This window comes from Podarcis tiliguerta, assembly GCF_965153285.1.
Source record: "Podarcis tiliguerta genome assembly, chromosome: 3".
NCBI classification, from domain to species: domain Eukaryota; kingdom Metazoa; phylum Chordata; class Lepidosauria; order Squamata; family Lacertidae; genus Podarcis; species Podarcis tiliguerta.
The window spans coordinates 39,225,289-39,237,351 of NC_139536.1; the positions used below are offsets into that span (position 1 = coordinate 39,225,289).

The following is a 12,063-nucleotide window of genomic DNA, read 5'->3' on the forward strand; positions in this document are numbered from 1 at the left end:
GGAGCAATGACACACACTTAGTTGAAGATTCACCATGTTTGACTCAAGGGTGAAAAATACTTGTGTCTCCTAGATATCTTCCTTGTGCCATATAAATCATGCGCAGGCAATGGGCAATACCTAATTATGCCCACCCACAAGGGAAACAGATTTCCATGACAAAAGAAGACTCCCCCTCCCTCCCTTCCTTGGATGACTAAATGCTATCAAGTAGGAAATAGCTCCTATTATTATTATTATTATTATTATTATTATTATTATTATTCCGCCCTATACCCAGAGGTCTCAGGGCGGTTCAGTTAGTGCCCTGCCTTTGTCCAGAGCAGATAGGAACATAGGAAGCTGCCTTACATGGCTCTGGGCTGCTCTGATTTGCAGTAGGATTGTTCAGGTAGTACAAAGGAGGATTCTTCATGAGTTACTCTTTCTGTTAAAGGTAAGGAAGCAGTTGTTGTGGCCTGGTTTCTTTTGTTCTATATGTTGCCTGTCTAATGCCAACAAGAGATGCTTTCCTGGCTTTGACATGAAGTGAACTGAAGCCTGAGGGAGTGAAGAAACACCAACTCCCTTCCAAGGAGAAATTCCCTTCAGGCGAGACCAACAGTCCCTTCCTCTGCAGTCTCCCATGTACCCTAAACTCTTTTCTGAAGGGTTGGGGGACCCTCCAGAGCAGATGTGGGGCTGCAGTGGGGTTGTGCAAGCAGACACCCACTCACGCAGCACTGGATACCAACCTATTATTTTACGCCATGGGATTTTTCTTTGGAATATCATGCAACTGCAACAAAATGTTCTTCCGCGCGTTGGTGTTGAGCATCAATTGGACGTGCCTAAAATGATCACCACCTGTACTGGTCTTCCCCTAACTGCACAGGATAATCATGTAATATACTGCATACCTTACACACGAACAGCAGTAGATCTGCATGACAAGTAAAATCCATTGACAAAAGAAAAAGTGCCAACTTTTGCACTACTGAAATACAGCGTTCATGTGCCAACGTAAATGGAAGGGGTTCAATTTCTGGAGTTTCTTTTGCAGTTGATACTTCGGTGTCTAATGTAGAACGAGGCCACTCTGCAGTCCGACGTAAACGAATCAGATCCTTAAAGTGCTGTGTGAGTCAAAAGCACAGAATGTGTTTGCAATTATCCAACTATTTTTTTTATTAAACAGAAGTTAATTTGTTAACATGAAAAAATACATAACGAGTTGAATCCAGACTGTCAGCTCCATGAAATGGAAAGGGCTCCTTCTGTTCACAGAAGTTAACTTCAGTATAGGAGGCAACTCCCAATGGAGAAGAGGGGGAAGGAGATTTTCCCTACAGATGCAGTCATCACTCACATGCTATTCCAGAAGACCCCGCAACCCACACCACTGGGCAGCCTGGGGTGTTCCCCACAAAAAAAAATCACTGAAGATTGCTTCTTTCTACTTCTACCTAAAGAAGCGTCCAGTTCCATTGCCGACAAGTCTGAATCCAGTCTGTTATTTAACAATTTCAAATATAATAATATACCTTTAAGAATACAAAACCTCTCTAATTTCACTATTATAGTACTTCTAATAATAACAATAATAGAACACTACTTTTAATTTATCATTAAGGGTGAATAAGGCACTATCTTCAAACTTTTGTCAAAAGGAACTGTTATTCCACAAGATAATTTTCATGGATCTACCTTCTCATATCTGTATATAGTCATTTCAGTTTAGAAATGAACACTTTAACTCATATTCCATAACATTAACACGCTAATCACATTTTCCATTATGATTCAACCGGCCATCAAGCAATCAGTAGTCATTCCTATTATCTGTAGTCTCAAATCTATCCATTTAAGTCGTTGAGGAGAACATGAAAAGGAAGCTACAGGATCACATATCCCTAAATATGTTAAAGACTAAAATGCCAGAACTTTCTTTCCCAAGTGCCATTAGAATAGCTATGGATTCCTCACGCTGAAAATACTTGTCCTGCACCAAATTCAAAACAGACTTTTGTTGAGTGAGGTATCATTGAGGTGGTACCTTAAAAGTAATTATGTTTCAAATGCTCTGCTATAGGTTTCTTATCTATCCTCTTGCCAAGTCATTGTCTTTGCTTGGTATGTCCCAATTTCTTCACTGGCAGTTTGCATTTTTTGGTGCAGAAGGGATTGATCTGATGTGTAGAGATCCTTCCTATTCTAATTGATTCAAGAGGGTTCTGGAAGCTTCTCTGTGCGTTACAAGCTGGAAGTTTAAAGCTAACAAGCAAGCTTCTATTCTGGCCTTCAGAGAAGCTGAACAGCTGGTTTAAACTGATTCTGTTATCTCTTTCACTCAAGTTCATGCTGAATATAAGAACAGGCCAGAAGAAGCTTGAGTTTTACTTTCTGTCTCTCTTTCCTTCTGGTGTGGTGTTCTGTACATGCTTAGGTGTTAAGGTTTTAACTTATTAAAACTTATATATTTAAGTCTGATTTCCTATGGACTGTGCCGATCCTGAAGATATATTAGATTTGTGACCATTAAGCTCATTTGTCTTCAGTAGTAAAACTCTGCTGGATGAAGCTAATTGCCTCTGGTCTATTTTTTGGGAGTCCTGCAACATGTTTAAGTTTTTACTCTGCTAACTATACGCTGGGATCTGCTCTGGATCAATATGAGCACAATTCATGAAATTTACCATTTTTTTTTTACATGGCAGCAGACCATCAAGTTTGACAGCTAAAAAGGAAAGTATTGGGGGGGGGGGGAGGCGGAATGAATAACTTATAGGCCTCTAAAAGGTACTCCTACCCGTACGGGCCAGTCTTGACAGACTCTAGGGTTGTGCACTCATCTCACTCTATAGGCCAGGAGCCAGCGCTGTCCGGAGACACTTCCGGGTCACGTGGCCAGCGTGACAAGCTGCATCTGGCGAGCGCAGCACACGGAACGCCGTTTACCTTTGCCGCTGGTAAGCGGTCCCTATTTATCTACTTGCACCCGGGGGTGCTTTCGAACAGCTAGGTTGGCAGGCGCTGGGACCGAACGACGGGAGCGCACCCCGCCGCGGATTTTCGAACCGCCGACCATGCGATCGGCAAGTCCTAGGCGCTGAGGTTTTACTATCCATTGCTAAATCTAATCAGCAATGACCAACATGCCAAAGGTTTAGGAATCATGGAAGCTGTTATCTAACAGCATATGGAGGGCCACAGGTTAGTTCCCCTGGTATGCATTTACCACATTATCCTTCACTGGCCGAAATAGGAAGAATACCTTCTCTATTAGTTGGTGTTCTAACTAGGCCATGCTTCCTGGTTAATACAACAACAACATCATGTAAAAATACCCAAACAGACTTGGGGCTGCATCCAAAGGTGCCAGTCATCCAATAGTGTGTCAGATAGTAAAACTTCTCTCAGCGTAACAGGAGTGGAGGCAATTTTCAACTATTCTCTTTATCCCCTGCAGCCCCTCTGCACCCCATCTAAATCTTCTCTGGGAGGTCCACCAATCCTCCTGAGTACTTAAAGGGTGTCAGGGGGCTGTAAGGGGGAGGGTTGACTCCCTCCATGGTCTGTTGACAGAGACCTTACCAGCAGCTGAGTGACACTGCTGGATACAGCACTATGAGTGTGCTGGTTCACCTTCACTACAACTTACGCATAAAGTGGTATCACCCTCCAATTCTTTTAAAAGGTCTTGCTTTTTCATCTAGTCATATTGCCCAATATGCCTATTATGTTAACCTGACAGTATATACCAGGCACGTCCAACTCTATAGAGACTGTGATCTACTCCCAGTATAAGAAAACTGCCAGTGATCTACCTATTGTCATTGCCCATAGTTGTTGGCGTTTTTTTAGGGGGAGAGGCCAGGGTTGTTGAACTTTTTTGGGGGGACGGGTTTAATTATATCGCTCATCCAACAGTCTGAACCCCTCCCTTCTTCCCCCACCCTGCAGCAGACGAAGGGAGAAAAAATCTTTTAACAGCACCATCAACAGCGCCAATGGGACATAGTGCTCGGGGCAGGGTGTGTCATGAACGCTCAGGAGCAACCAGGCAATCTCTTTTTTAACTACCGCAATCGACCTGGAGAACCCTGCAGATCTACCTGTCGATCGCAGTCGACTGGTTGGACATTGCTGGTATATACTGTAGAGATGGATATTCACCTTTCTGCTTCATCTTGTTTCAACCATGTAGGGCAGACCCAGTCTCTCATAGCTGCCAAACTAGAATAAAATAGGGAAGCTAACTTCTCCAGGTATTTAGGGCCTCCTTGGCATTGTAAGTGCAACTGTTGGTAGTTTTCTCCTCCTGTGTTAAGTTTCTACAAAGTATCTGCCAATACTTCAAAGCACACTTCCCAACTCACAAGGGGATAGAAAGAATCCTTCAATTCATCATCCTCCACAAACACCACATTAGCAAAATAAAAGTACACCCTAGATCTGAAGAACATACAGTGCATGGAGATAGCAGAAATCCATGAAGTCTGTAGCTTGCATAACCCTTCAGGTGACTAAGTTATAACTGAACTACCTACTTCATGTGAAAGAATCCAATATTCTCAGTAAAATGTCAGCAGCAGCAGGGAGATTTGCAGGTTGGAGATTTTTTTTTGTTAATATATGGTTTAGGCGCTACTCGTAAATTTACAGAATTACTTACTACAGAGAAGTTCTTAGTATATCCCAGGTGATGCTGAAGCTGCTAATTTAGGCACATCCAAGAGATTAAAAACTGCACCTCCTGAAATTGTGAATGTATCCCTTTGAACAGCATACTTCTATGCTATATCACAACTGCTTTTGAAAGTCCCCCTCAGTTTCAAAAGCAGTTTGCTATGTGAACTAGGAAGGGAGGGGCCTGCTGTTTGAGATACGCAAAGCCAAACCCACGTTGGGCCACAATACACTGGGTTTTAATAGAATGTTTGAAATCATCTTTGGCTGATTAATATTCTGCAGCCTTTTAAATGTGTCTGTGGAAAAGGGGAGTTATTGTTTTGTTGCTTTGTTTTAATTATCTACTTGTTTTTATCCTCTATTTTATTCTTTGAACTGCCTGAAATCTTATGATGAAGGGAGGTATATAAATTTAACAACTAATTAAAAAATAACATTTAAATGCATCTAATCTTTGCATTATTCTATAAACAGATTCATAAGTAGTGCTGCAGGTCATTTATCATAGACCAACACCATACTAGGTAAGTCTCCAAAATAGTTTTTATCATGAGGAACTAACAGGTGCCTATGTAAGAATTAAATGAGCAGTTCCAAAACCAGATATACATCAGGTGATTGAATTAGCAAGCAGATTGGGCCTTAAGAGGCATAATGGAATGATTTTTGTAAAAAATGAACCTAGAACATATTTGAATTTGCAGAAACAGTTCTTTCTGCACAAGACAATAAGTATAATTGCAGAACATCATACCTTTGACGTGGCCTGTTTTAGTTTTGCCTGTTCTACTAAAAGTTTATAGGATGATCCTTTGTTGCTTTGTATTTTCTCTTTTTCCATCTGTTCCACCAAAGCCTTCTGTTTTGCTTTTAGTAAGTTAAGTTGCTAAAAGAAAATGTTAACAGACGTAATATGAAAATGTAAGCAATAAGATGCAAGATAGATATGCACTTTCATATGATGGTCAAGTTAAAGTTTTTAATTTTTAGTGTTTATATTTCCAAAACTTTAACAGACTGCCAACAGAACTATAAAACCAGTTCAAACAGCAGCTTTAAAGCTACAGAAACTGGTGAGCCTTCACTGACTGCGAAAAGCAGTGAGTATTTGCCATATACTTGTCCTCAAGGCCTAGAATTTTAGATGGCTGGACAGGGAATAGTTAAATAATTGCCATATGTAAACCAGTGGTTTCTAAACGTTTTTGCCACATTCCTCCCACCAAAGTTTCAGACTCATGTGAGCTCCTGTTCTCCCCAGGTGGTGGAAATCTACTCCACCCTGCAGAGCACACATAGGATCTCCTCAGGTCCCTTGTCTGCAATTATTGTATTGTCGATATTTGCCACACTTGCACAACTTTCAGATAGGTTCATGGTTGCTGTGGGAAAGCCAGGCACCTGGAATTTCCTCCAACTTGTCCCTTTGCCTCAGTGATCTCCGGCTATTTGTTTGCTCACTTGCAAAACCCTACCCCAAGGTGTACAAAATCAGGAAATCACACCTCAAAATCAAAACAGGGTTATCAATCGTAACAGAAATCTCAAAACAACTACTATGAACTGGAAGTTACCTGTTTGTGATGAACAAGCTGCTTTCTGATCTTTCTGGAATATAATCTATCTAAGCTACTGTTGCCTTTTGAAGACCTATTGAGGCTTTGTGTGTGCAGATTATTATTAATGAAGCTCCACTGATTGCCTACAAGAAAAGAGTATGTTATTTAACAGCTGACAGAAAAAGCAAGATTTTTGACACAAACAAACAAAATTATGCATGTCTAGCACAGCAAAGATAACCTGTAATGTTCAGGTTCTTTAACAACATGAGATTTATTATATATTATGCACATAAACAAAGTGTTAAGATTAATCTACATAGACAACAGACCTAATCCAAAGCCCACCACCCACAGAATGATGAATCCCCACCTATAACATAGGATTTCCAGAGTGCATAATGGAGCCTTCAATTGCTGATCCTCAGACAGGTACACCACAAAGCACAGTCATTTCTTCCAACAGAAGTGTCATAAGCACAAGTAACCTGCATGCACAACACTAGAAGGAACAGGGTCATGGGATCTACATACGCAGGTGGCATTCCCACTGGAACAAATGGTTGCATGTGCCATCAGAATTACCTGGGCACATAGGTGCCAGCTCCGTAGGGCCCTGGGTGCCCTAGCACCCAGAAAATTCCTCATGAAGAGGCCAGGCACCCACAAATTTCAGTGCCAGGGCCATGCACACTGCATGCCACCCACTGCCCTGGGCATGAACAGTCGCTGGGCCAAGCTGGCACTCCTGCTTCTGTATAGCTAAGGGCTGCCAAGAAAGGCGGTGGGAAGGACTCCAATATGTCCTACAGAGACTCACCCTGCACATACTCCGAATTCTTATTTCTATTTTTCTTTTAGGGGTGGTATCCAGCCAAGTACTTCTGCTAGCGCAAGGATTTCACTTGTGCAACTGAACCTTCCCTCCCTCTTACCTCTCCATGCACCCTCTGCAAATCTGCTCTGGAGGGCTGGGGGAACCCCCAGAACACATTTAGGGGCACAGGGGGTACACAGGGAGAGGAAAAGGAAGGGAAGCTCTGTTACGCAGCCAGAAGTCCTTGCAGTAGAAGAATTCCTTTGTTGAAGAGTCTTTTCCTGGGGCTCAGAACTATCCTTAAAAATAAAGGACTGATCCCAGGATTTTCTTGTCTGATGGGATGCCTTTCTCCTCCACAGGCCAGGAGTAGCAATAAAGCACACTTATATAATTATTGTGCTACTTCTAGTTTAAAGTTGACCGCCACTTGCACAAGTAAACAAGCAGGAAGGAACTGAACGGGGTCATCCTCCACGTGGTGAGATATGTACACTTCATTTACATAATCCTGCCTAGTGGGATGAGTGATTCCATCCTCCACTGCAGAAAATGGTAGGTGAATGCAAAGTACTGTCAGATTGCCTTGTGCATGGCAAACAGCTGCCAAGAAAGGTGGTGGTAAAGGCTCCATTATGCCCTATGGAGATTCTCCCTGCATGTATCCAGTATTGCTTATTCCTATTTTCAAAGTTGCTTAAAAGTACAGCATATGGACATTTTACAACACTCTGCCTTTTACAAATTGCACATTTAAACGAAGTTATCTAATCTCAGATAATTAACAAGCAAGCTTTGCCATATTAAGTATATATATATATATTGCACCTGTCAAGAATCTGTCTCTCTCTTTTCCATTCAAAGGCTTCTTAGCTGTAGCTGCTTCATCTTCCACAGTTGCCACATAGTCTAAGAGTCTGGATACCAGCATTACAACCCAGCTAATCATAGGAATGTCTAGAACACCTTTAAAATAAGACAATTTGATTAAGTGATTCAATATTAAAAAACTTCAGCTAAGAAAAAGAGTGATGGGAAGGGGCATGGCTCATTAGCAGAGCATCTGCTTTGCATACAGAAGGTTCCAGGTTGAATCCACAACAGTCCCAGGTAGGGCTTAGAACAGAGCTTTCCAAACTGTGTGTCGTGACACATTAGTGTGTTGGCTGCAGTGTGTTGCACAAACGCTCCCTGCACTCCTCCTGGGACTGGAAAGGGATTAGTTTAACCTCTGGCTAGTAAAACTGAATTAGTGTGTCCTGAAGTGATGCATGTCTAAAAAGTGTGTCACCACCATGAAAAGTTAGAAAAGCTCTGGCTTAGAATATCCCCTGTCTGAAAACCTGATGAGCTGTTGCCAGTATGTCAACAGGACTGAGGCAGAATCACTTTAAGGCAGTTTCCTATGCCCCTATGGAAACAGGGTAAAGGATGTTTCTACAGCCAATTCAGCAACAGCTTATGTCTCCCTAGGCATTGTAAGCCTTGAAGTATGTAGGGAAAGGTGCACATTCAAACAGGTTAGGGAAAGCATTCTTATATCCAGAATGAGTATTTTGACCTTAGGACCAGGGCCTAGTGATCTGTGCATGCACAGGAGTTTTCCAGACACACTTTGTACCGCAGTACCTTGTACTCTTCCCAATCCTCCCATTTAGGGGACCTCCTAGAAGAGCAATCAATGAGGCTGCAGGAGGTGGGGCAGAATGGCCAATCCCTTTTTCTGTGATCAGACTGAAGCACAGGCCGCTTAATCCAAGCTATGGCACTATGCACCCTTGAATGGCTATTTAAACCAAAATGCAACAAAGCAAAACCAAAGCATTAAATGTCAGACCAAAAATGAATCATTTACTTCTATCACATGTCATTACCACAAAATCCTCTAAAGGTATTTTAAACCCTATTCAAAATACATCAAAAAATTAGCCAGCGGATAGAATAGATCATTCTCTCTCTCTCTTTTTCTCCCCACACTGCAGGCAAAGCACAACCCTTGGCATCAATTAAACTTTCGCCTGACCTGCAAAAATAATCAAAGTAGCAGTCAGAGATAGTGTTTTAAATACCAAAGTTGGCGAGGAAATGTATTTCATGAAAACTACATAAATCTATATTACCTTCTGTGCATCTGTGGGTGGGTAGCTGAGGTTGAAGAGGGGACAACAGGTTATCCAACAGATTCAGCAAACTTTCTAAGACACCAGTATTGCTGAGTGATCTTTGGCCAATGCAAGAAAGTAACATGAAGACCCTAAATATATACATAAAAAGTATTTTTTTAAAAAACAAGACCCTTTGAGATGCAACTCAAATTCATAAGCAAAGTACCCAATCTGACAAAACTTTGCTGCTGCATTTCGAAAGAGAAAGACAACCAGAGGGAAACACTGTTAGAGTCGACCAAATAACTCAATTAACCGTTTCCTCTTCTTCTAGTTCTTCATGAGTAAAGATCAAAATCAAAGTGCAACTACTTGGTACGGAGTATTTAGAGCCACTAACAAGATAATGGAAACATCCTAGGCCAAATCAGCTAATATATTGATTCATACTCCAAAATAAATATGGCTACAACAGCTATAGGTAAAGGTACCCCTGCCCGTACGGGCCAGTCTTGACAGACTCTAGGGTTGTGCGCCCATCTCACTCAAGAGGGCGGGGGCCAGCGCTGTCCGGAGACACTTCCGGGTCACGTGGCCAGTGTGACATCGCTGCTCTGGCAAGCCAGAGCCGCACACGGAAACGCCGTTTACCTTCCCGCTAGTAGGCGGTCCCTATTTATCTACTTGCACTGGGAGTGCTTTCGAACTGCTAGGTTGGCAGGCGCTGGGACTGAGCAACGGGAGTGCACCCCGCCGCAGGGATTCGAACCGCCGACCTTTTGATCGGCAAGCCCAAGCCCTAGGCCCTGAGGCTTTTACCCACAGCGCCACCCGCGTCCCCCGACAGTTATAAGGGTGTCAATTAGATCTGATGTTTTGGTGGGTGGATGTAAAATCCTTTAAGATTTTTCCTATTCTACCTAATTTCCTGGGATAAATCTTTCCAAGTACTGTTTCACTGAAAAGTAAAAACAAGACATCTTATAAAATACCTGTCCTGTGGAAAAATGAGAAGTTGCTCTGAATTATACAATTCTTGAAGGACGTTTGAAAGGAACTGCCCCCACCACCTTTCGCCGCCACACAGCTGAACAAGCAGAAGGCCTGCATGCAGGCGTATCTTGGGAGTCCCACTGATGCACAAGTGCTTGAACAATTCTTCACAAGCTTGAGCATGAAACGTACTTTGCAGAACCACAGGAACAGAGTGACCTTTAAAGAAATCAACAAAAATTCAATTGCAAGTAGTATTCTTTGCACAATAAAAGTTTGGATTTGATATCCCGCCTTTCACTCCCTTTAAGGAGTCTCAAAGCAGCTAACATTCTCCTTTCCCTTCCTCCCCCACAACAAACACTCTGTGAGGTGAGTGGGGCTGAGAGATTTCAAAGAAGTGTGACTGGCCCAAGGTCACCCAGCAGCTGCATGTGGAGGAGCGGAGACGCGAACCCAGTTCCCCAGATTACGAGACTACTACTCCTAACCACTACACCACACTGGCTCTCTAAAGTTATCTAAAGGTTGCTTCTAAAATTTAATATAAACTACATAATTCTGCCCCAAATGTATCAACTTCAATGAGGTCCCCCCCACCTCCCTTAGATATGAGAAAGAACACAAATGCTTGCCCAGAAAGCTTCTGCCATTCAGATAAGTAAGCACAAGAGATATTGTAAACTTAGAACTTATGAGAATTCTCCTACATTTTTGCCAGGCAGTGGCTCAGACACTGTACGCTTTCTCCAATCAGCAGGTGGACATTTTAAAGACAGACTTGACCACAAGGCAACTCCTATTTCCCCATTTGAACTGGTTATTACTCAGAATACAGTATCCTAGCACTTATCCTTTATGCATACTGAGAACATGATGGTTCTAAACAGGCAAGGTCCCTGTGAACCGGAGGCAGGCAAATGCTGTCTCCATCATTGTGGCAATAGCTTTTTTAGGGACACAAGCAACCCTCATTTTGCACACATTCAATATACATGCGACCATGCACACGCAGGTCGTTTTCGGATCTGGAAGAGGGTTGGGCAAACTAATGGGTTTTCCACTGATGCACATAACAACCAGGAACGCACCCCCCCCCCATGGAGTTTGCCTGTACTTTTACACTTTTGTCTCATTCATTTAACTTGAAATGTGTATCTGCTGTGTGTGAGAAATACCAGAGTGTTCCACATAGCCCCTAGCCCACCAATAGTACTGTAGGAAGCATACGTGTACATGCCCAGCACTGACAATGAATTAACAAGCAAGCTTAGAATTCCATACTTGTCAAGAAATATAATTAAGCTACGAACCATTGGAAGAATGGAGCAAACTAAGTAAAGTATCCAACAGGTATCGGATAATAGTGCGCAACTGCTCCGTGGAGGACATCTGAATCAGCTCTTTGGGATCACTTTGTTCCTTGAGAATCTTCCTGCTTGCACCTAGAGCTACTTTGAGCCTCTGCACAGCGTGATGAGCCAAATTTAGCTGTAGCTGTAGCTGAATGCAGTCTTGATAAGCAGAAAATACTCGACTGTCTTCCTCTACTGCTTTATCTGGCTTTCGTAGAAAATACTGAGCATTGTTAGCACTGTTCAACGGAGGAAGATCAATGCTTTGCAGAAGTGTTTCAAGCCTATGGCAGGCTAAATTATACCTGTAAGAGTGGGGACAGGGGGCAAAAGACACCTTTAAATTAAAATTCATTAAGAAACACACCCCATCTAAGAACTAAAAGAAACAACATATTTTAACTTCACACACTCATGCCTCAATGCTTTAGTTTAAACAAAGCAATGAACAGAAGGATATATCTGTATCTATCTGCTGTGTGTGTGTGTGTGTATACGTGTGTATACGTGTGTATACGCATGCTGTTACAACTTTAAAATTAACCCTGAACAATACATTTCCA

General features: G+C 42.3%; 1 protein-coding gene across 17 annotated transcripts in view; it reads right to left on the reverse strand.

Moving 5' to 3' along the window:
• BIRC6 (baculoviral IAP repeat containing 6) overlaps positions 1–12,063 on the reverse strand; it is a 138,645-nt gene that overhangs the window by 82,579 nt on the left and 44,003 nt on the right. For 10 of the 17 annotated variants that reach the window (XM_083432060.1, XM_083432052.1, XM_083432065.1 and 7 more), the window contains 7 exons: positions 11,459–11,805; positions 10,145–10,364; positions 9,168–9,301; positions 7,876–8,013; positions 6,246–6,373; positions 5,426–5,557; positions 900–1,115 (listed from right to left, as the gene is read on the reverse strand). In XM_083432060.1, coding sequence (XP_083288186.1) covers positions 900–1,115; positions 5,426–5,557; positions 6,246–6,373; positions 7,876–8,013; positions 9,168–9,301; positions 10,145–10,364; positions 11,459–11,805 — 1,315 coding nt within the window. The remainder of the gene's footprint in view (positions 1–899; positions 1,116–5,425; positions 5,558–6,245; positions 6,374–7,875; positions 8,014–9,167; positions 9,302–10,144; positions 10,365–11,458; positions 11,806–12,063) is intronic. The other 7 variants (XM_083432054.1, XM_083432058.1, XM_083432055.1 and 4 more) reach the window with 1 other exon arrangement.